Source organism: Euleptes europaea, chromosome 7, assembly GCF_029931775.1.
Source record: "Euleptes europaea isolate rEulEur1 chromosome 7, rEulEur1.hap1, whole genome shotgun sequence".
Lineage (NCBI taxonomy): Eukaryota > Metazoa > Chordata > Lepidosauria > Squamata > Sphaerodactylidae > Euleptes > Euleptes europaea.
In genome coordinates, this window is record NC_079318.1 from 88,668,593 (window position 1) to 88,693,525 (window position 24,933).

Here is a 24,933-nt window from a genome sequence, read left to right on the forward strand (position 1 = left end):
CTACAGAGATCATCAGTTCCCCTGGAGAAAATGGACGCTTTTGAGGGTGGAATCTGGCATCGCACCCCACTGAGGTCTCTCTCCTCCCTAGACTCTATGCCCAAATCTCCAGGAGATTCCCAACTCTGGCAACCGTAGCTCCCCATCCCCTGCTGGTGGCCAGGGGGGAACCGGGCAACCTTATTTTCAGTTCTGTATTCAAACCCCACTGACTTCCTCTTGCCCACTTCAAAGGCTTATATTCTCCTCTCCCCCCACCAACATTATCTCTGGCTCTCCATCTTTATTCTTCCTACATTCAACGCCCCCCTCCCCCAGCTATATTCATGCCCTCCATGTTCTCAGCCTCCCCGCCCCCCAACACCAGCAGGCCCAGCGTCTCCTTACTTTTCTCCCGCTGGCCCAATCCCTTTTTGAACCCCACTCAGGCGCTTCCTAGCACTGCCTTCCCCCAACCATTCCTACCTGGCTCCCAGCCACCTGAACCCCTCCCCCAAGAATACACTCACATTTCCCCCTCCCCCACTACCTTTCCCACCCACACCTGACCTCCCCCCCCCCACACTCGGAGCCTCACCTGCACTTTAACGCAGCCTGCGACCCCGCCCCCAACCCATAATGCCCCACAGGCCAATCTCCTCCTGCCCCCCCCCATTAGGATTCCCACCTGGGCCTTGGCTGACCAAAACCCTTTCCAAACATACTTTCCCCACTAACCGCCCCCAGACAATATCCTCCTTTCTCCCCCCCACACAAGCCATTCATGTGCTATTTGAACCCCCCCCCCAAAACCTGGGCCTTGCCCAGCCCCTCCCCCCAGCCCAGGTAGGGGGGACGAGGACAGCCCCCCCCATCCCTAAAGCTCCCCCCACCCTTTGCACAGCTGCTGGAAGCCCCTCCTTGGCTCTGCTGCTGCAGCTGCTGGCGGGACTGGTCCCCTCGCACCATCGAGGCCCCTGCTTCCAGCGAGGCAGAGCGGCTCCTCCGCCCTGCGCGTCGCTCCCCGCCTCCTGTCCACTCTATGGTTTCATTGTCCGATGGCTGGGCCTGGCCATAGAGCCAGAGGCGCTAGAGGGGCGCGCCCCCGGCTTCCTGTTTCAGGGCGGTGCGGGAGGGTGGGGGAAATGGCTCCATCTTCCAATTAGGGGGGCGGCGGGTTCGTGCAAGCGAATGGGGTGGGGGGAAAGGCTGCCAGCGCCAAACCGTTTCTGGTCTGGCCGGAAGTGGGCCGGTGGTACAACTTCCACCGGTTCCCTCGTTTTTCTGGGTGTTGTTGCTAGGGTTGCCAGCTCTGGGCTGTGCCATTCATGGCGGCTTGGGGGTGGAGCCTGGGGGAAGGCGGGGTTTGGGGGGGAAGGGGTGGCATCTCAGCTGGATCTCATGCCCTAGAGGCCACCCTCCAAAAGCAGTCGTTTTCTCCATGGGGACGGACCTGTGTCTGTACATTGTGGAACTCCCTGCCCCAGGATGTGGTGGCGGCTGCCAATTTGGAAGGCTTTAAAAGGGGAGTGGGTATGTTCATAGAGGAGAGGGGTATCCATGGCTACTGTGTGTGTGAAGTGCCGTCAAGTCGCTTCCGACTCATGGCGACCCTATGAATGGAAGTCCTCCAAAATGTCCTGTCTTTGACAGCCTTGCTCAGATCTTGCAAATTGAAGGCCGTGGCTTCCTTTATTGAGTTGATCCATCTCTTGTTGGGTCTTCCTCTTTTCCTGCTGCCCTTCCTAGCATGAATGTCTTTTCCAGTGACTCTTGTCGTCTCATGACGTGACCAAAGTACGACAGCCTCAGTTTAGTCATTTTAGCTTCTAGGGTCAGTTCAGGTTTGATTTGATCTAGAACCCACTGATTTGTTTTTTTGGCAGTCCACGGAATCCATAACACTCTCCTCCAACACCACCTTTCAAAGGAATCTATGGCTACTAGTCAAAGTGAATACTAGTCATGATGCCTGTCTATTCTCTCCGGGATCAGAGGAGCAGGCCTGTTATTATATTAAATGCTTTGGAACCCAGGCAGGATAATGCTGCTGTAATCGTCTTGCTTGTGGGCTTCCTGGAGGCACCTGGTTGGCCACTGTGTGAGCAGACTGCTGGACTTGATGGACCTTGGTCTGATCCTGCATGGCCTTTCTTATGTATCACCTAGAGATCAATTGTAATTCTCCACTTGGAAGCTGGCAACCCAATGTTTAACAACCTTGACTGTAATCCAACGAGGTTTACTGGATCTTCCAAAGGGACCTTGTGCTACATTGCAGGGTTGTTGTTGCAGATGTATCTCAGCCTCAAACACAGCCCAGAATATTGGGGATAAGAACACTGGGCTGCACTGCAGGGTTGTTGTATACCCTTCTCAGGCTAAAGCATACCCCCCACAATATGGAAAATAATACTGGGCTATATTGTAGGCAACCAAGATCAAGTTAATTCATGCCGCCTCATTCTGGCCCCAGCCTAATGGAATTCTCTCTCTAATGAGACCAGGGCCCTGCAGGATTTAACGCAATTCCGTTGGGCCTGCAAGACCGAGATGTTCCGCCATCCCTATGGTTGAGGGCAGCAACGGTTTCACATGAACCAGGGGTCTGACTCAGCAGAAGCTGCCTTCTGCTGAGTCAGACCCCTGGTCCATCAAGTTAGTATTGTCTACTCACACCGGCTGTGGCTCTCCAGGGTCTCAGGCAGAGGTATTTCACATCACCTACTTTAGGGTTGCTATCCTCCAGGTACTAGCTGGAGATCTCCTGCTATTACAACTGATTTCCAGCTGATAGAGGTCAGTTCGCCTGGAGAAAGTGGCCACTTGGGCAATTGGACTCAAGAGCACTAAAGTCCTTCCCCTCCCCAAACCCTGCCTTCCTCAAGCTCCGCCCCAAAACCTCCCGCCTGTAGTGAAGAGGGACCTGGCAACCTTAACCTACTTGCCTAGTCCCTTTAACTGGAGATGCCGGGGATTGAACCTGGGACCTTCTGCATGCTGAGCAGATGCTCTACCACTGAGCCACGGCCCCTCCCCATCATAACTATCCTCCCTCCCTTTCCCTTCTGACTTTTTTCCATCAGTTTCTTGAAGGGGACCCTGATTGCTCTTCTTCGGGCCGGCTGCGGTCCTGCGTTGTTGGCAATGAGCACTTGTTTTAACTCAGAACTGTTGGTTTTAAATTTAGGATTGATTTTTTCCCGTCTTTTATTGTCATTTTATGATGTTACTGGATGTTAGCCGCCCCAAGCCTGGCTTGTGCTGGGATCGAGGACGGGATAGAAATCCAATAAATAAATAAATAAATCTCCTGCATGTGTAAACCAGACCTAACATAGGCTGCTGTTTTAAAAAGTACCAGACTGATCATTTCCTTGTCTAGAGATTAGACTTCCTGGTTACCCTGGATACCATGGAAGAGGGGGGATTGAGTCCTCTACTGAAGGCTGTTCAGAAATGTCATCTGGAACAAGGAGGAATGATGGGATTTTGCCAGAGCTATACCAGTAGCCAGTTTGTTTCTGGGCACATTTCAAAGTCCTGCTTTTGGACTAAATTGTCCAGGGATCCAGGGTACCACTTCCTTTCAGCCTAACCTACTACACAGAATTGTTGTGAGGATAAACAAGGTAAACTGCTTTGGGTCCCCATTAGGATGAAAAGCGGGCTATAAATGAAGTAAAATGGTTTTTTTTAATTTTCCAAACAACATAGAAACAACACACACTCCATATACATAGTGAATGCTCCATGCCTAAAACAGGATCTTCATCTATGAGCAGAGATACATCATTCTGTATGTAAAATAATTATATTTTGTAAGGCCAGGCTAGCATGATCTCGTCAGATCTCAGAAGCTAAGCAGGATCAAACCTGGCAAGTATTTGGGGAGGGACTGTGGCGCAGTGGTAGAGCATCTGCTTGGCATGCAAAGGTCCCAGGTTCAATTTCTGGCATCTCCACTTAAAGGGACTAGGTAGGTAGGTGATGTGAAAGACCTCTGCCTGAGACCCTGAAGAGCAGCTGCCGGTCTGAGTAGACAATGCTGATGGACCAAGGTTCTGATTCGGTATAAGGCAGCTTCATGTCGATGGGAGACCTCCAAGGAATACCAGGGCCGTGGCGTGGAGACAGGCAATGGCAAACCCTCCTCTGAATGCCTTTTGCCTTGAAAACCTCACCAGGGGTTGCCATAAGTCAGATGTGGCTTGATGGCAAAAAGAAAACAACCTATTAGGCCACAGAGGAAATTAAAACTGTTTTCACCTGGTGCTTATGATTGTTAAGTGCCAGACAAACACCTTTGGGGATGGGGCCAACACGGGAAAGGCTTCTGATGCACGTGACTTCCAGAAGATGCCACTCAAAGATGAGCTCCCAACAAAGACTTTAACAACTAGGCAGGCTGAAGCGGTTCTTTAAGATTATTTTATTTATTTACTTCATTTCATCCAGCCTCCAATGCAGAATGAATATGCCATGCCTGGAGGTTTGGAACTGAAATTAGAAGGGACTGAATTCTGAAGCAGGCTGAGGAAGGAAAACAAAGTCTGTAATAAAATGGAATAATCAGGGAATCTTTATTGAGGAGGATTGGGAGGATTACAGGCAGACAGCCAGAGCAGTTCTTCAGTATGCTTCAACAGAAAATACCATATCGCCCATCCACACCAGTGCCTAATTCTGAACCCCACCTAGTATTTACTCTCCCAGTATTATGTACCCCAGACAGTAAGTGGGGCGGGGGGACGACGACAAGAAATAAGCAGAGGAGGGAAAAGAGGCAGGGAGAGAGGGAAATATGATGTATTCCGTGTTGGAGGAATCATCTAACTTTGATCAATTATTAAGAACTGTGGGTCTATACTACAGTGTATAGCTTGCTGCAACTAGGATGCTGGTATGTAATTTTTGTATCATTTAATATGTGAATACTTCATTCTTTGCTTCAGTTCTGTTTTTAGGCTTCTGGTTGTTTCTACAACCCTAATTCCTATGGCATTGTTCATTTCATGTCCCATGCAGTTGATAGGATTGAAGAAGAAGAAGAGTTGGTTTTTATATGCCGACTTTCTCTACCACTTAAGGAAGAATCAAACTGGCTTACAATCACCTTCCCTTCCCCTCCCCACAACAGACACCCTGTGAGGTAGGTGGGGCTGAGAGTGTGACTAGCCCAAGGTCACCCAGCAGGCTTCATGTGTAGGAGTGGGGAAATAAATCCAGTTCACCAGATTAGCATCTGCCGTTCATGTGGAGGAGTGGGGAATCAAACCCGGTTCTCCAGATCAGAGTCCATCGCTCCAAACCACCACGCTTAACCACTACACCCCCCTGACTGAGACTGTTGTAATCCTCCTTGAGTCCAAGTGAAAAAGGCGGACTATAAATAACGTCAATAAATAAATAAGTTTTGTAGATCCTCAGACTGTGGAGGGAGGAAGATCCAGCAGCAACTCCAGGCAATTTATCCAGTGGGTGAGAGTGGGTATGATCCATGTGTCAGAACTGAGGGCATCCAGGAGGCAAAAAAGAGAGTAGGCCCATTGGCATGCATGCAAGTTGGCAGAGTGTGCATGCATGCACTGGCAATGTGCAGTCGGACACTGGGAGGGGAACTCAGTTACAGGGATCCAACACAAGCGACAACAAAATTTGACTTCAGCAGGCTTGCCAGCAGGAAGGGGAAAGTCTGGAAAGGTTAATATGAGCACTTCTGATTGGTGTAAAAAGGGATCTCAAGGTGGGATGAAGGCCTGTGCCTGCTCCAATCAGAGAAGGAGGGGAGGGATTGGAGATGTGAAAGAGATTCGATTGGTTGGTTTGAACAACAACTGGCTGAGATGGAAATTTTTGTATGAAGGGAGCCTGTCCCTAGACTAGATTTAGTAGCACATTAGACCAAGAGTTTTGGGATATAAGCTTTTGAGAGTCAAAGATTTCCTAGACTGTAGCTGGGAGTACTCGATCCGTTCAAAATATACAAAACAATACCCATGGTGCCCGTGCCTCCAGAAGATTTCTAAAGATCCTGTGCACCTGAGCGCTTTCCCTGTTTTATTTTATTTATTTTTATTTACAAAGCATTGACCATGCCTTTTTGCTCTTGTAGGACCATTAAGGCAGCTCACAAATTAAAAGACACATAATAAAATCTCCTCTTAAAATCAATTAAAATCAACCTACAAACACACCATTAAAACAATTAAAACCAGAGGTAAAATAAAACGAGTCTCAGAGATGGATGGATGGATGGATGGATGGATGAATGAAAACATTGGGGTGTAGGGTTGCCAACCTCCAGGTACTAGCTGGAGATCTCCTGCTATTACAACTTATCTCCAACCAATAGAGATCAGTTCACCTGGAGAAAATGGCCACTTTGGCAACTGGACTCTATGACATTGAAGTCCCTCCCCTCTCCAAACCCCACCCTCCTCAGGCTCCGCCCCAGAAACCTCCTGTTGGTGGCGAAGAGAGACCTGGCTACTCTGTTGGGGAGGGAGGAAGGATCACTGAGCTAATGAAAAAAACAAAACAAAATGTTAATCCTCTGGCAGAAGACAGCAACAGAAAGTGGCAGATGAGTCTTCCTGGGGCGAAGATTTGGTGCCACTGCTGAGAAGGCCCTTTTCCATCTTCTCACCCACCAAATCTCAGAAGGCAGGGGTACCTGATGAAGAGCCTCCAAAGATGACCACAGTGATTGGGTAGGTTCATAAGGGAGTAGGTGGTCTTTCAGCCAGACATTTCCACGGGGGCTCAGCTTCGATTATCCAGGATGGGTAGTCTCAGCCTCACATTCCTTTTGCCAGCCCACCTCCATTCTTGCCTAGTGAGTTCTGTAAAAAGCTGGCAGAATATGGCTGCAATCTTAAAGCACATTCCCGGGAGTAAGCCTCATTGAGCTTACTTCTCAGTAGACTTACTTAGGATTGCTTCCTGTATTGGATCTGGCAAAATCAAATGGGCCACGTGATGACTAAATGGAACCTCCAGGTCCAGAGGCAGTCAACCTCTGAAACCTGGTACTAGGAGGCAGCACTGCTTGGAGGTGCTAGAATGGAAGCCCTTGGCCTCTACACCCTGTTGTTGGCCCTCCAGAGTAACTGGTTGGCCACTGTTGTGAAACAGGATGCTGGACTAGATGGACCACTGGACTGATCCAGCAGGGCTGTTCTGATGTTCTTAACAAAATGGAGGCATATTTGTGCTGGCAACATGTGATACATCCAAAACACACTAAACAGCAGAAGCAAAATAAAAACCAGCAGTATTAAAAGGGCTACATTAAAAACTAAGCCAACAAAAACCTACTCTGCCCTCCCCAAAAAAAACACAACCCCCAAAGGGCAGACTTCATCTGGCATCTAGGTGGCAACAAACATGTTGCTAGGAAGCTAGGGGAACATTCTTTGTGAGGGATTCCCACCTGTAGGGTACCACCACAGAAAAGCCCTGGCATTTAAAAGCTATTGCCTCACTTCCAGTTTAGGCAGTTCTTGGGGAAAGATCTCAGATGATGATCTTCACTGGCAGGAAGTTTCACACGTTAATACTTTTGTGTAGCAGTTTCACAGCTGGCAGTAATACAACAGGTAATGTTTCTCCCCATTACTAGGATACTGTTCCGGGCTAAGCTGTATACCTGAGCTCCAGCTGTTATAACCACAGGAGTCTTGTCAGGTGGTTCAGCTATAAACCAAATGTGCCCAGCAGAAAACTCAACACACCAAGAGTAGGTTGGCACCAATGTATTAAATCAGCTGCAAGATCATTTCACCCCATGCCAAAAATCTGCACCGGTCCCAGGGCCATAGCTCAGTGGTAGAGCCGCTGCTTGGCATGCAGAAGGTCCCAGGTTCAATCCCTGGCATCTCCAGGACTAGGCAAGTAGGTGATGTGAAAGACCTCTCTCTGCCTGAGACCGTAAAATGTCAGGGGACGATGTTATGCGTAACTCTAATAGTAACTCTTCCGCCTCTCAAGCAGAACCTCTGCTTAACAGGATGCCCTTTAAAATGAATACATTTTTACAAAACATTATCTTGCTTGCACACAGCCTACCTTCAGTTACATCGTGAAGACCCTTGTGCTGGGAGGGCAGCTGCTGCTGAAGCAACTTTTAAAAAATCTGCATCGCCTATCTCCAATGGCCAGTCAGAGGTCTGGCAGGCCAAAAGCCCTGCCCACTTCCTAAAAACCCTTCTCGGGCATCAGGAAAGTTGTTGGCGGGCACCATAGCGCCCACAGGCACCCCGTTTTGGGGCCCATGGCTTAAAGCAGGGGTGGGGAACCTTTTTTCCGCCAAGGGCCATTTCGATATTTATAACATCATTCGGGGGGCCATACATAATTATAATTAAAAATTAGCCTGCTATATTTGGTCAAACATTTAGCCAAGAGGCACAACCGGAGACGGCTCTGAGGGTCTGCCACATAGAGCGGCTCGCTTTTGAGCTCTGCCATCCCTAGCTGGGCCCAAGAGATCCAGGCAGGGCAGCATCCTTCTGAGCTAGAGCTCTACCAGGACCCATGAAGGGCCAGACCAAATTATTTTGGGGGCCTCATACGGCCCCCGGGCCTGACGTTCCCCACCCCTGGCTTAAAGGGAAAGTTCTTCTGTGCTTCTCCTAATGCTGTGCCTATCTCCAGGCTGTGAAAAGTGTCAGCTGCTCATTTCCCCAAGCCAGGCTTCTGTTAAAGGCACAAGAGCAGGCCAGGTCAGTTGGCAACACCATCTGGATTGTGCGAATTCTCTCTTGGTCCCTAACATTCTGTTAGGCAGGGAGGATCTAAATAGGAGGGCTGACTGCTCCTCTCCCAGTGCCAGAGCCAGCGTGGTGTGGTTCGGAGCGGCGGACTCTAATCTGGAGAACCGGGTTTGATCCCCCACTCCTCCACATGAGCGGCGGACTCTAATCTGGAGAATCGGGTTGGTTTCCCCACTCCTACACATTAGGTCTGCTGGGTGACCTTGGGACAGTCACAGCTCTCTTAGAGCTCTCTCAGCCCCACCTACCTCACAAAATTTCTGTTGCGAGGAGAGGAAGGGAAGGCAATTGTAAGCCAGTTTGATTCTCCTTAAACGGTAGAGAAAGTCGGCATATAAAAACCAACTCCTCCTCCTCGTCTTCTTCCCTTTGACGGGCAGAGATACAGCAAGGACCTCCCTCTTCCTATTTCGTTTGAAAGTTGGGACGTTGCACACTTTAATTTCTCCCTGTTGCCCAACTGTCAAAGACACAAGAACTGTGTCAGGCGGGAAATCTAGGAATGACAAATGTAGACCTCCCCCCCAAAAAAAACCTTAACTGGATTTTCCCCACCCCTCACCTATGTGTTACTCCCTAGTACGTAGTTTCGGATGGGTTAGAATCAAAGAATCATAGAGTTGGAAGGGACCTTGGTTAGTAATAGATGGGAGACCACCAAGGAATATGTGGGTCGCTGTGCAGAGGCAAGCAATGGCAAACCACCTCTGCAAGGAGCTTGCCTTGAAAACCCCGTGAAGGGTCGCCATAAGTCGGCTGCAACTTGAGGGCACTTCACACACAAACAGCTCTGTTGGTAGAATTGCCAGCTCCAGGTTGGGAAATACCTGGAGATTTGGGGGGGTGGAGCCTGAGGAGGGCGGAGTTTGGAGAGGGGAGGGACTTCAATGCCATAGAGTCCCATGGCCAAAGCGGCCATTTTCTCCAGGCGAACTGATCTCAATGGGCCGGAGATCAATTGTAATAGCGGGAGATCTCCAGCCGCCACCTGGAGGTTGGTAACCCCACCTGTTGGTCTGCAGTAGCAGAGCCGCAAGATTCGAGTCCAGTAGCGCCGTAGAGACCAACCAGATTTCCCAGGGTGCAAGCTTTCGGAAATAACAGCTCCCTTTGTCAGATCTTTAGAGCTCTGACTCTCGAAAGCTCAAACCCTTGGCCTTTGAGGTGCTCCTGGACTCAAACCAGGTTGAGTTTAAATCAAAAGAGTTTCCATCTAAACATTAGGAAGAATTTTCTAACAGTTCGAGCCGTTCCTCAGTGGAAGAGGCTTCCTTGGGAGGTGGAGAGCTCTCTTTTCCTGGAGGTTTTTAAGAAGTTAGATGGCCATCTGTCAGCAATGCTGATTCTATGACCTTAGGCAGATCATGAGAGGGAGGGCATCTTGCCCATCTTTTGGGCATGGTGTAGGGGTCAGTGTGTGTGTGTGTGTGGTGGGGGGAGGTAGTTGTGAATGTCCTGCATTGGGCAGGGGGTTGGGCTAGATGACCCTGGTGGTCCCTTCCAACCCTGTGATTCTAACCTTGCATATACCTATCATATGTTCGCATGCCCTGGTTTTGAAAGCCCTGGAGAAAATACAGTCGAATTGAATTGCGTGGGGGGGGTCAGGGGGCACCGCTCCCCCATGTTCAGGATCTGCGCTCCCCTAGGGGCTGGCGGGGGGGGGGAGAGAGAGAGAGATTAAAATATGGCTGGGAAGTGAGCTAGAACCCTAGAGGTGGATTTGCAGCCTAAGGGATAAAGAGTAGGGCGAGGGCTGGCGGTGTGTGCCGATGGATGCTTACGGGGGGGGGGGCGGGATCCCTTTCCCCCTCCGCTCCCTTCGCCCCCTTTCTCTCCCCTCTCCTGCAGAAATAGACCGCGGCCCCTTTAAATTTACCCAGGAGCCCTTAAAGGAGCCCCAGGGGCCCCGGGGGGAAGGCATCCCCACCCTGGCTAGCCGGAGCCTGCCTGGTTCTTCGGCCGCGGAGGGCCCCCCCCCTTTTTTTTTTTGCAAGCAGGCTGATAGGGGGGGATTGCAAAACCCGTGCAAAATAATTTATATATGTATATATATATGCATATCGATTTTATTTTTATTTTTTGGACATGGGTCTAAGACCAGATCGGTGAATCCCCGGCTGCGCTGCTGGCGAAGCCCTGCGGAGCGCCGGCCGGGGGAGCAGCAGCCGCCGGCCCCAGACCTCTCGGGGGGGCGACCGCGGCGGATGCCCCCCCAAAGACGCAGCGGCCAGGCATGGAGCCCCCCGGCTTCCCCGTCAAGAGGGAGCCCCGCGATCCAGGTGAGAACAAAAGGCAGGGCCTGCGAGACTCCCCCCCCCCACACACACACCAATCGCCCTCTCCCCACCCACCCACCTATCGCCACCTGCCGGCCTTAGGTGGGCGGCAAGGATGGGGTGGGGGTGGGGTGGCAGCTTGCACATCTGGGGAATGGGGGAGGAGGAGAGGAAGGAAGAGGCGGGGGAGGCGGTGGCCCTTTAAGACCCCCCCCTCTCTCCCTCCCTTTCTCCTCTTTCCATCTTCCCCTCTGCAGGAGCCTGGCGGATGACATCCCATTCAAAAAACATATTCTCTCCCCCCCCCCGGCTCTCCCCAAACGTCATAAGCAAAATGGGTGCAGGCAGCTGCTTGATGTGCATCCTCTATAGGAGGGAAATATTCTCTTCCTGTGTTGGGCACCCCGCTGCAGAAGATCTGTGGGGGGGGGGGAAGGGGCTTGGCCCACCCTTCCTTCCCCTCTGTAAGCTTCCAGGCCCCTGGGCCCTTTGGAGCCGGCCTCTCCAATGTTGTGCGCTTACCCCTTTAAGAACTCTCCCTTCTCTGTTCTGGGTGCCCCTTTAAGGTTAGTCTTCCCTCACCCACCCACCCCACTGCAATTATCAGGTTTCTTAAAGACATAGCGTGTCTGCAGTACCTGGCCAGGAGGCCTTTTTCTTTCCCCCTCCCTCCACTGTCAGATTTTAGAGCAGGGACCCCGCTCATTAAACTAAACCTATTGGTCATAACCCTCCCCCCAGTATCTCTTAGATTTTTCTCCGCCAGATGGTAATGGCTCACTAGTTTGATGCCTGCCCCTTTAAGAACCCCCCATGTCCCTTTAAGACTGTGGTCCTCCGCACTTACAACCTTAGCTCAGGTTTCTTAAAGGAAACTTGCGCTCCAGTCAGCAGAATTAGCATCTTCCCTATTACAATATTTTGGCACTCTATCTAAAGAGGAGAATGTTATAGTTAAGAATTGCTTCACTGCATCAGGTCCAGGTCTGATTATTCCAGCCTGCTGTTTCTACCTTGGTGATGGTGTTCCCTGATTGTTTGTGCCCTGGTTTTCAGAGATAGAGTGCCTCTGCACTGGGAGTTTCCATTTTGCTTTTATGGCTTTCGGATGGAGATGGTGTCATGTTAATGCATTCCAGTTTAATCATATTTTTTCTCTAAAGAAGCATATATAGATCTCACTCTTTCCCTTTTATACTCACAACCACCCTGTGAGGTAGGTTAGCTAGGATGGGAGACAGAGACTGCCCAAATAAAACATACAAAACACACCCAGTGGACTTTGTCTCTGAATGGTGATTTGTACTCATGTCTTTCCAGCTGCTACCCTAGATAGGGTTGGCAGCTCCGGCTTGGGAAATACCTGGAGATTTTGGGGATGGAGCCTGGAGAGAGTGGGGCTTGGAGAGGGGAGGGACCTCAGCAAGGTATAATGCCATAGAGTCCACCTTCTAAAGCTGCCATTTTCTCCAGGGGAACTGACCTCTATTGCCTGGAGATCAGTTGTAATCCCTGGACACCTCCAGTCACCACCTGGAAGTTGGCAACCCTAACCCTAGACCCGCCATCTATTGACGGTGTGCCAAATCCAGAAGTCCCGGGTTCGAATCTCCCATGTCATATGACCACACGAGGTGGCCTTAAGCAAGTCATTCTCTCTTGGCCTCAACCTTTCCTTCTGCAATATGGGGATAATAAAACTGATCTACTTTACAGAGGCTTTATAAACAGTGGATAGGACTATGTACATGTGTTGGCTTAAACACTCTGAAGCATGATATCAGTCCTCTGAATTATTGTTAATCTGTTCAGTTTTAGTAAGTTGAGTATCCCTTATCCGGACATCTGATATCCGGACTGATCCAAAAACCGGACCTTTTGAGCCGGCATGCAGGCAATACTCACAGGCCCTCAGCAGTGCCATTGATGGTTCAATGTAAACAAAATTATTTAAAATATTGTTTAAAATTGCTTTAAGGCTATGTGTATAACATATATATAAAACTTAAATGAATTTCGTGTTTAGACTTGGGTCCCACCCCCAAAATATTTCATTATATGCAAAAATTCCAAAATATTCTAAAACATGGAAAGAAGAAGAAGAGTTTGTTTTTATATCACAACTTTCTCTACCACTTAAGGGAGAATCAAACGGGCTTACAATCACCTTCCCTTCCCCTCCCTGCAACAGACACCTTGTGAGGTAGGTGGGGCTGAGAGAGCTCGGAGAGAGCTGTGATCATTTCATGTCCCATGCAGTTGATTGTATTGAAGAAGAAGAGTTGGTTTTTATATGCCGACTTTCTTTACCACTTAAGGAAGAATCAAACCGGCTTACAATCACCTTCCCTTCCCCTCCCCACAACAGGCACCCTGTGAGATAGGTGGGGCTGAGAGAGCTGTGACTAGCCCAAGGTCACCCAGCTGGCTTCACATGTAAGAGTGGGGAAACCAACCCGGTTCACCAGATTAGCCTCCGTCGCTCACATGGAGGAGTGGGGGATCTACAGATCAGACTCCTGGTTCTACAGATCAGACTCCAGTGCTCCAAACCACTGCTCTTAACCGCTACACCACGCTGGCTCCCAGATCCAAAATACGGACCACTTCTGGTCCCAAGCGGTCCGGATAAGGGATACTCAACCTGTATTGTTATTCCCCCCAAGGCACACTTACAAGTCATGTGTTTGTGTCTTTCCAGAAGAGTCATTTGATTCTCCAAATGATGCTGAGCTGAGCGCAGGCCGTCCCCTACGACCTGCCGGGAATGGCTTGCTGCGTGGGACCCCGAAAGACCCTTCTCTCCTCCTCTCTGGAGGGCGGAAGTACTCAGACCATTGTGAAGAGCGGGCCTCGAGGCCCGGCAAGAGCCGCATTCCCGGCCGGGACCACCGGCGCTACTACCACGAGCACTGGCGGGCCGAGTACCTGATGGATTTCAACGCCGCCCGGCACGGCATGATCTGCATGGTGTGCGGCAGCTCCTTGGCCACGCTCAAGCTGAGCACCATCAAAAGACACATCCGGCAGAAGCATCCTTACTCCCTGGCCTGGAGTGCTCGCGAGAAGGAGGGCATAATGAACAGCTGGGATGCCCACTTGGGCCTGGAGGCCGAGACAGATGGCGCCAGGGACCCCGCTGATGGAGCCGGCGCCCAGCACAGGGGCCAGGGTAGGGTGGGTTTAGCTTTCTGGGTCTTCAGCGGGCGGATCGCAGCATACAGACAGCTCCGCGCTGTCCAGATACCTCAGAGAAGCCCATAATCTAGGTTTGCCAGCTCCAGGTTGAGAAAAACCTGGTGATTTGGGGGGTCAAGTAGGGTTGCCAGGTCCCTCTTCACCACCGGCGGGAGGTTTTTGGGGCAGAGCCTGAGGAGGGTGGGGTTTGGGGAGGGGAGGGACTTCAATGCCATAGAGTCCAATTGCCAAAGCGGCCGTTTTCTCCAGGGGAACTGATCTCTATCTGCTGCAGATCAGTTGTAATAGCAGGAGATCTCCAGCTAGTACCTGGAGGTTAGCAAAAATATGACACCTCTGTGTTAACAAACGAAGTTTAACAAAAATCCAACACAGATGGGCAATACTACCTTAAACACTATACAATATTACAAAACCAACATACAGCATGACAATTATTCTTCTAAGCACTCTCCTAGAAAGACAAGTTACTCAAATGAACTGTTGGGACTGTAAACTCCAATAAGTTGGTGAGCTTTGAAGCTCATGTTGGTGTGTAGCGGATTTCTCTTCATGTATAGGTCAATGACCAGATTCTCTTATGTGAATAATTGTAATGCTGTATGTTGGTTTTCTAATATATAGTACCTGGAGGTTGGCAACCCTAGGGTGGGGCCTGAGTAGGACGGGGTTTGGGGAAGGGAGGGACCAATGGGCTGTTCTGCCAGGCCTATGGTTGAGGGCAGCAACATTTTTTCCCAACATATCTGGCCCCCCTTCCTGTTCCCCTGCTGTCTTCTAGGATTTGGATTAGGGGACCCTGGCTGCTTCAGGCTGGCCAGTCTTTGGCCTCTGGGCATTGTGATGAGCGCCATCTGGTTTTTAAACATAGGTCTTTTATGCATAGCTGTTTCCCTCGCTGTCACCCCTCCAACGACTTTGGGTCTTTACTTGGATTATGCATGCCGTTTCCAGCCATCAGGGGTCGCCTCGCTCTCCCCCTGCATTTTCCCGCGTTTTGCCCGTGTTTTCAAATTCGAGATAAAACAGGTCCCAGAAAACGTGGGAAAAACATGGGGAAACACAGAGGGAGAGCGAAGCGACCTCTGATGGTCAGAAACTGCATGCATTATCAGCACAAAGACCCGAAGTTGTCAGAGGGGTGACCGCGAGGGAAACAGCCATGCATAAAAGACCTTAGAGAGTGTTGGTTTTAACTTAAATATTTTATATGCTGTTATGTTTTATGTTGTTTTATTGTTGTGAGCAGCTCTAAGACTGGCTTTGGCTGAGAGAAGGGCAAAATATAAGATGATGATGATAATAATAATGCCACATTGGCCACCAAAGTGGCCATTTTCTCCAGGGGAAGAGAGATGGGTAGGGGCTGTGGCTCAGTGATAGAGCATCTGCTTGGCATGCAGAAGGTCCCAGGTTCAATCCCTGGCATCTCCAGTTAAAGGGACTAGGCATGTAGGTGATGTGAAAGACCGCTGTCTGAGACCCTGGAGAGCCACTGCCAGTCTCAGTAGACAATACTGACTTTGCCGGTCTGAGTAGATAATATTGACTTTGATGGAACAAGGGTCTGATTCAGTGTAAGGCAGCTTCATGTGTGCATATATCTCTGTCGCCTGGAGATCAGTTGTATCTCCAGCTACCACCTGGAGGTTGGCGACCCTCAGGAAGAGTAATCCCATCTCCACCTGCCTTCCCTACAGGAGAATCACCACTGGGCATCGGCCGCAGGAAGCGGCGTGGCCCAGGCCCCCTTTCTTCTCGTGGGGCTTGTCGGTCCCCCAGCTTGGCCCTGAAAGGCTCTTCGGTCGGGGAGGCCCGCAACCTGGAGCGGTACCTGAAGGAGTCCCTGCAGAGCTGGTTCCAGTCCGAGTTCCTCATGGACTACGATCCGCAGGGCAACCGTCTCTTCTGCATGATGTGCGGCTCTTCCTTGCCCAGCCTCAACTTGGACGACATCAAGCACCACGTGATGGAGTCCCACCCCAGCTCACTCGGCTTCAGCCCCGCTGAGAAAGCTGCCATCCTCGAGGCGTGGAACTCCCGTGAGTCGGCACCGGTTGCCGAGGACCCGAGAGGAGAGGACGCAGCCGTGGGTGAGATGGGAAGGGGGCAGAAGTGGGGAGGTAAGGGAAGGAGCTGGCAGGCTGGTTGCCTGGTGTTCACATGCCTGTGTGGATATGATGCCATTTTGAAGTTTGTTAGACTGATTTCCACACAGGAGAATTGCTTGTTTACTTCGTTTATGCTCCATCTTTTTCAACGGTGGTGACTCGAAATGGCTTACACTCCTCCCATTTCACCCTCACAACAACCCTGTGAGGGAGATTAGGCTGAGTGTGTGTGGCTGGCCCAAGTCATCCAGCAAGCTTCCTTATAGGGTTGCCGACCTCCAGGTACTAGCTGGAGATCTGGTATTGCAACTAATCTCCAGCTGATAGAGATCAGTTCCCCCAGGGAAAACGGCCACTTTGGCAAGTGGACTCTATGGAAGTCCCTCCCCTTCCCCAAACCCTGCCCCCCTAAGGCTCCCCCCAAAAAACCTCCCACTGGTGGTAAAGAGGGACCTGGCAACCCTACTTCCATAGCCAAATGGAGATTAAAACCTGGGTCTTCCAGATACTAGTCTGACATCTAACTACTATACCACACTGGCTGTTTGGGTATTTTGTTTTATTTTTATTAAATTTGTTTATTTATTAACATTACCAAGCCATTTTATAAATCTGGGCTCTGCCTACTTTGGGGGACAACGTTTCCTCACAGTTCTTTCTGTCCCCTCAGGTCTTCTGTTAATGTATTTATTTATCTGAAGCACTGAAAAGCCTCTGTTAGCAGCAGGGCCCTTGAGGGGGTTTAGAGGGGGCGGGAAATCAAAATCTACAATAAAACAACCAAGTTAAATGACTAAATTAAACAACAGTGTGGCGTAGTGGTTAAAGTGTGGGACTAGGAAACCCTAAGATCTGGGAAACCCAGGTTCAAATCTCCACTCGCAATTGATCTCCAGCTGATAGATATCAGTTCCCCTGGAGAAAATGTCCGCTTGGGCAATTGGACTCTATGGCACTGAAGTCCCTTCCCTCCCCAAACCCCGCTCTCTTCAGGCTCCACCCCAAAAATCTAGGTATTTCCCAACCCGGCAACCCTACCTCTTTAGCTCCAATAAAACAATAGGAAGGCCATATTGGTACGGAGTCATAAGAACATACGAAAGGCCCTGCTGGATCAGACCAAGGCCCATCTAGTCCAGCAGTCTGTTTACACAGTGGCCAACCAGGTGCCTCTAGGAAGCCACAAACAGGACGAGTGCAGCAGCACCATCCTGCCCGTGTTCCACAGCACCCAAAATAATAGGCATGCTCCCGATACTAGAGAGAACAGGTATGCAGCATGACCAGCATCCATTCCAACTAATAGCCATGAATACCCCTCTCCTCCATGAATATGTCCACTTCCCTCTTAAAGGCCTCCAAGCTGGCAGCCATCACCACATCCTGGATGAGGCTCGTTCGTTTCAATCAGGGGGGCCAATCTCTTTCTCCACCCCCCCATAATTTAGAACAGGGATGGGGAACCTCAGGCCCGGGGGCCATATGCGGCCCCCGAGGACATTTTTTGTGGCCCTCGGGAGCTCCGGGGCCCCGCCGCAGAGGCGCAGCACAGGGCGGCCCTCCCTGAGGGTGTTCCTGGGGCCACGGCTTGCAGGGGCGCTGCGGCACCCTTTGGACCACCTCTCGCCGACTGACGGCTGTTGGTCGGTGATAGGAGGGGGAGGGACGCTTCCCCCAAGGCTGCCCCCTATAGCTGCAGCGTGCAGGAACTCCGGGGCACACTGTAAGCCCTCTTGCTGCCTGTCGGCTGTTGAGCAGCGGGGGGGGGGGGAAGAGGCCCGCGGCTCCCGGCGGCAGAGCATGCACACAGGAGCCGATCGGGCTTCGGGGGGCCCTTTTGTGGTCGACTCTGGGGGGCGGAGGGCATGGAGCCTGGGGCCAGGTCGTGTGGGGCTGGCGGGTGTGTGTGTGTGTGTGGGGGGAGGCTTTTCTCTCTCCCTCTCTTTCTGTCTCTTTCTTTGTCTGTCTCCCTCCGTCCTTTTCTTTCTCCTCTTTCTTTCTTTCTCCTCTTTCTTTCTTTCTCCTCTTTCTTTCTTTCTCCTCTTTCTTTCTTTCTCCTCTTTCTTTCTTTCTCCTCTTTCTTTCTTTCTCCTTCTTTCTTTCTTTCTTTCTTTCTTTCTTTCTTTCTCCTTCTTTCTTTCTTTCTTTCTTTCTTTCTTTCTTTCTTTCTTTCTTTCTTTCTTTCTTTCTTTCTTTCTTTCTTTCCTTCCTTCTTTCTTGCCCCCTCTCTCCCTTTTCCTCTTTCTCTGTTTTCCTTCCTCCCTCCCTTGCCGATCGACCGCGGGCTGTGCCCCCCTGGCGTCTTGTTTGCTTGGGCCAACTGCTGGCTGCCCTCCCGCCTGGGAGGGGGGGGGGAGCGGGGGCGCCCTCCAAGCCTTCTCTGCATGGCCTCCCCTGGGGTTGCTAACCTCCAGGTGGTGGCCAGAGACCTGGCAACCCTAGCCTCTCTCCCCCCACCAGGAGATCTACACCTGGAATGGCCCCCGAATGATGTTATAAATGTGCAAATGGCCCTTGGCAGGAAAAAGGTTCCCCACCCCTGATTTAGAACATTGTAAGACCTCACAGTGTCCATTCTAAGGTTTAATGTCCATCTCGTCCTCCCCGGAAATGCAGAATCAGAAGGCGAAGCAGCCCCTCAGGACCTGAGCATGAAGGAAGCGGACCCGTCGCTGTCTCCCGACCCCCCGGCTGGCGAGGAAGGGTCCGAAGGGGCCGGCCCGTGGGACTCGGAAGGGAGCGGCCCGCCCGCCCCGCCCCGGGGCAGGGACCACCGACGCTACTTCCAGGAGCACTGGCGGGTGGAGTACTTGATGGACTACAACGGCCTGCGCCACGGGCTTGTCTGCATGGTGTGCGGCAGCGCCCTGGCCACCCTCAAGATGAGCACCATCAAGCGCCACATCCAGCAGAAGCACCCGGACTCCACGCAGCTCAGCCACCAGGTCAAGGCCCTCATTGTGAGGGAGTGGAACCGGAAAGTCGCCCGCCTGGCGGAGGCTGAGGACTCCCCGCCCGAAACGGATGCTGAGCCGGACAAGGGTGAGGGGGTGCGATCAGGGCGGGAACCGTACGATCAGAATTTGTGTGGCTGCCTAAAGTTGCCAACCTCCAGGTACTAGCTGGAGATGTCCTGCTATTACCACGGACCTCCAGCTTATAGAGGTCAGTTCACCTGGAGAAAATGGCCACTTTGGCAATTGGACTCTATGGCACTGAAGTCCCTCCCCTCCCCAAACCCTGCCCACTTAAGGCTCCGCCCCCAAAACCTCCCACTGGTGGCGAAGAGGGACCTGGCAACCTTATGGCTGCCACAGAGGGTTGCCAGTCTCCAGGTGACAGAGGTCAGTTCCTCTGGAGAAAATGCTTGCTTTGTAGGGTTGCCAGCTCCGGGTTGGGAAATACCTGGAGATTTTGGAGGCGGAGGCTGAGGAGGGCGGGGTTTGGAAAGGGGAGGGACTTCAATACCATAGAGTCCAATTGCCAAAGCAGCCATTTTCTGTAGGGGGACTGACTTCTATCCTCTGGAGATCAGTTGTAATAGTGGGAGATCTCTAGCCACCACCTGGAGGTTTGGCAATCAAATAGCTAGAGCACTTGTGGTAAAAAATAAAGCTCATAAGCCTATCTTTTCTTGAACTATATAATATCTCGGCAGTTAGTCTTAATCAACCAAAATTACAGTGCAATTTACAATCCAGAACTATGCCTTGCTTGTACATACAAAGTCAAGGTCAGTATACAAAAGCATTGCATTAGCAATTCATCCCAGAAACCACCAACATAGGATCGCCACGACCTGAGAAGCAGACGCGAAATGGGACACTTTACCGGAAGCCCATTGTGGTGGCCACTATGACCTTTGGTTCTTGTCAAAAAGCCACAATACATGTATTGCATGTTGTTAATATACAATTGCTATGATTACAAGCATTGTTAAGAAATATTACTCAGTGGCTTTTGTATACTGACCTTGACTTTGTATGTACAAGCAAGGCATAGTTCTGGATTGTAAATTGCACTGTAATTTTGGTTGATTAAGACTAACTGCCAAGATATTATATAGTTCAAGATAAGATAGGCTTAAGAGCTTTATTTTTTGCCACAAGTGCTCTAGCTATTTGATTGCCATACTTCCTTTATTGGGGCACTAGCTTTATTCTTTTGACTACCTCCTGGAGGTTGGCAACCCTGTTGCTTTGGAATGTGGACTCAATGGCATTATACCCCACTGAAGCCCCTCCCCTCCCCAAGCCCCACAAGAGCTGGCAATCCTACTGCCACATAGGGTTGCCAACTGCCAGGTAGTAGCAGGAGATCTCCTGCTAATACAACTGATCTCCAGCCGATAGAGATCAGATCACCTGGAGAAAAATGGCCGCTTTGGCAATTGAACTCTATGGCATTGAAGTCCCTCCCTTCCCCGAACCCCGCCCTCCTCAGGCTCCGCCCCAAAAATCTCCCACCTGTGGCGAAGAGGGGCCTGGCAACCCTACTGCCACAGTAGGTGAAGGGGGTGGTGGAGGAGTGTGACTTCCTCTCACACAGTTCTTTAGCCACATGACCAAAGGAGCTGGAACAAAGTCGCCAACCTCCAGGCTGGTTACCAGGTGAGGCCTGGCAACTCTAGTTCCCCAGGCAGAATGACTGACTGCTTTGTTGTCAGGCGCTGCCTGGCAACCAGTGGGAGACATGGGGGGGCAGGACTGGGGGGATGCTGTTGCCGACGGTGTGCCATCGCATCCGGGGGAAACCCAGAAGTGACATCACACTTTGTTAGGAATCGCCAGAAACTCTATGGTTTTACTGGTGCCTCTCAGACGTCAAAATACAATGAAGCATGAGTATCGGAAATGCACACGCCAAGTAAGATTGGTTATTTTTGGCTTCAGCAGTGTTTTCCTGATTGTAATGAACATTCAAATATATATATATAGATAGATATAGATATAGTTTCCTTTCAGTTGACTTCCTTTCAGCAGCTGGGTGTAGTGGTTAAGAGAGGTGGTTTGGAGCGGTGGTCTCTGATCTGGAGAACCGGCTTTGATTCCCCCACTCCTCCACCTGAGCGGCGGACGCCAATCTGGTGAACTGGATTGGTTTCCCCACTCCTACACCTGAAACCTGCTGGGTGACCTTGGGCTAGTCACAGTTCTCTCAGCCCCACCTACCTCACAGAGTGGCTGTTGTGGGAAGGGAAGGTGATTGTAAGCTGGTTTGATTCTTCCTTAAGTGGTAGAGAAAGTCGGCATATAAAAACCAACTCTTCTTCCTCCTCCTCCTCTTAGGAGGAGGTAACTCTTCTGCGCTCACTGTGATTAAATGATCCAATGCAGACAGGCAGCAGCATCTTTTCTTCAGAAGAGGTTTCCTGTTGTGTCTCTGCATGAATATCTGCCTCATGAGGATTCTGGCCTAGAATCCAGTTCTAGAGAAATGCATGTTTCCAATTTTAAAATGTCACCTATTAGACATTTGGGACAGTCTTTTAGAAGTTAGATCAGTATTTTACGACAGGATGGTTCCTGGCTATGACACTGGTGCTAATATTTATCAAAGAACTGGATGCCTTGGAAACACAAACCATGCCAAGAGCAGGCAGAATAAGCTCTTTCCTTCTATCTGGGATGGTCGTACTCTTCCCCAAGTGCGCAGCTTTGGGAGGGATGCACCTGGAGTAGTGAGGGAGGTAGGGGACATCCTCCGAGTCAGCCAGATCAGCCAAATCAACCCTGGCGATCAGTGGGGTGACAAATGTCACAGCCAGATTACTCTCACATCCAAATGCCCATTTTGTCCAGATCCAGTAGACTCCCTAGCCCATATTGTTTTAGCCTGTTCACAAAATAATATTGCACTTGCCCCATGGCGCAGAGTGTTAAACTGCAGTATTGCAGTCAAAAGCTCTGCTCACTACCTGAGTTCGATCCTGATGGAAGTCGGTTTCAGGTAGCTGGCTCAAGGTCGACTCAGCCTTCCATCCTTCTGAGGTCGGTGAAATGAGCCCCCAGCTTGCTGGGGGTAAAGGGAAGGTGACTGGGGAAGGCACTGGCAAACCACCCTGTAAACATAGTCTGCCTAGGAAACGGCAGGATGTGACATCACCCCATGGGTCAGGAATGACCCGGTACTTGCACAGGGGACCTTTACCTTTTAAATAAATATATCACTCCTGGATAAAACAGCTAATGACACTTTCTGAGAAGTGGATAGTGCGATGAACACACATACATTAAGCTGCCTTATACTGAATTGGACCCTTGGTCCACCAAAGTCAGTATTGTCTACTCAGACTGGCAGCAGCTCTCCAGGGTCTCAGGCTGAGGTCTTTCACATCACCTACTTGCCTAGTCCCTTTAACTGGAGAAGCCGGGGATTGAACCTGGGACCTTCTGCATGCCAAGCAATATCTGCTATTTTAAAAAGGGTGAAATGGCAGATGAATAGCTAATGACTGTTGAATCTAGGGAAAGGAAAAAATAGGCTCTCCTAGAACTCAGATCAGTTTAATATGCAGTTTGCAGACAGCAGTCTTTCCCTCAGATACTAAGGTAAAAAGGTAAAGGTCCCCTGTGCAAGCACCGGGTCATTCTTGGCCCATGGGGTGATGTCACATCCCGACATTTTCTAGGCAGACTTTGTTTTACGGGGTGGTTTGCCAGTGCCTTCCCCAGTCATCTTCCTTTTACCCCCAGCAAGTGGGGTACTCATTTTACTGACCTCGGAAGGATGGAAGGCTGAGTCAACCTTGAGGCGGCTACCTGAACCTGACTTCCTTTGGGATTGAACTCAGGTTGTGAGCAGAGCTTTGGACTGCAATACTGCAGCTTAACACTCTGCGCCACGGGGCCCCTACCCTCAGATACTACCAAACACATAAAAGTGCCTAAATGATTTAGAGATAATATTTCTGTGCTGACGAATGAAGCAGATGGAGCTACATGAGGCAAAAACCCAGCAGAGGTGTGAGAGGGAATAAATTCAGTACAAATTCAGATCCAGACAGACACAGGATGATTAGAATTTTTGTTAGAAGCAGCTAACGAATGCATAAGTCTGTATCTTACGACTCTTTGCCAGCACAGGAAAAACATTATGGATTTAAGATGACTGTTACAAAATAATCTCAGTTTTCATTTTCTTAAATATCAGGACCAAAGCAAGTTTCCAGCCCTCATGAAAAAGTTTGCTGGGCTAAAGGGAGGCTCAGTTGCATATTGAGAAATCACCTTCTGTGCCCCTCAAACTTCCCTCCACATTCCTCTGCCATGACAGATATTGAATAAATTCTGCAGAATATGCAATTGGAGCTTCTGAAGCTTTAGTGTGCAGAATTCAGTACCGTGAAATGCATGATTTAAGTCAGTGCCCCTCCCCCCATTGAGCACAAAAAGAGCTGGCTGAGGCTGTATACACACCTGGCTACATGGGGGTGATTCGCGGGTTCCTGTTTTTTGCCATTCCAGTTGAATCCCGGCCTGCCCTCAAGATGCCCTCGTCCCCCAAGAAGTCCCAAGAGGGTGGCACAACGGCTGTGCGGGAAGAAGAGGACGAGGAGGAGGAGGAGGAGGAATCGGCTGTCGCAAGACTGGCTCCCTCGCAGCAACCCGCGGAAGCTGTCTCGCTGCTGGCTGGCACCCCATCCCGCCGGGGTCAGCGCCGGAACTACCAGCCGCGCTGGCGGGTGGAGTACTTGATGGACTACGATGAGAACCGGCACGGCCTGATCTGCATGGTTTGCGGAGGCACGCTGGCAACCCTGAAGGTCAGCACCATCAAACGGCACATACTGCAGGTCCACCGTTTCTCGCTGGAATACACAGCCCTGGAAAAACAGACGATCCTCGAAGCTTATGCGGAAAACGACCAAGCCCTGAATGCTGGCCAGCCGGGCCCCAGACGTGCAGCCAGACTTGACTCTGAGCCCCGGGATGTCAAGCCGAACATCCAAAGGGCAGGGAAAATGGCGTTCGGTTACAATCTGCCAGTATGTACGGCGTAGCCGCAGACTCGCACCACCCTGCCGTGGAAGCAGGGTGGGCTTTGCTGCACAATGGGCGGGGGGCTGCGTCTCTTCCTCCCCACCCCTTGTCATGAACTCGAGAGAACTCTGGAATTCTACATTTCAAAAGCTGGGCAACTGGATTGAGTTGTGCCGAGGCTCGGAAGAATTTGTTTGTTTGTTTGCAAGATGGTGGTTTAATTTGCATGTTCTGTTCCAGCCACGACAAATTTAAGGAGTTTTAGATTTATTTATTTCTACTCCAAGAATTGGAGGTAGAGGAAAAGGGAGGGGTTTTGGGGGGGAGCAATAATCAGTGTGTCAGTTTCTGTGGTGGTACTGGTTGTTAGTGGGTAGCTGCTTCAAGTCGCAGCCAACTTGTGGCGATAGGGTTGCCAGCCTCCTGCTATTACAACCGATCTCTAGCCGATAGAGATCAGTTCACCTGGAGAAAATGGCCGCTTTGGCAATTGGACTCTATGGCATTGAAGTCCCTCCCCTCCCCAAACCCTGCCCTCTTCAGGCTCCACCCAAAAAACCTCCCGCTGGTGGCGAAGAGGGACCTGGCAACCCTATGTGGCGACCCC

General features: G+C 50.7%; 1 protein-coding gene across 1 annotated transcript; it reads left to right on the forward strand.

Annotated features, from left to right (window-relative positions):
* The first annotated feature begins 10,992 nt into the window (after nt 1–10,992).
* LOC130480849 (zinc finger translocation-associated protein-like) lies at nt 10,993–24,346 on the forward strand. Its single transcript, XM_056853472.1, has 5 exons — nt 10,993–11,038; nt 13,737–14,207; nt 15,934–16,356; nt 18,961–19,386; nt 23,811–24,346. Exons 1-5 carry the CDS (start codon nt 10,993–10,995, stop codon nt 24,344–24,346), a joined length of 1,902 nt encoding a protein of 633 aa, XP_056709450.1.
* The last annotated feature ends 587 nt before the right edge of the window (nt 24,347–24,933 follow it).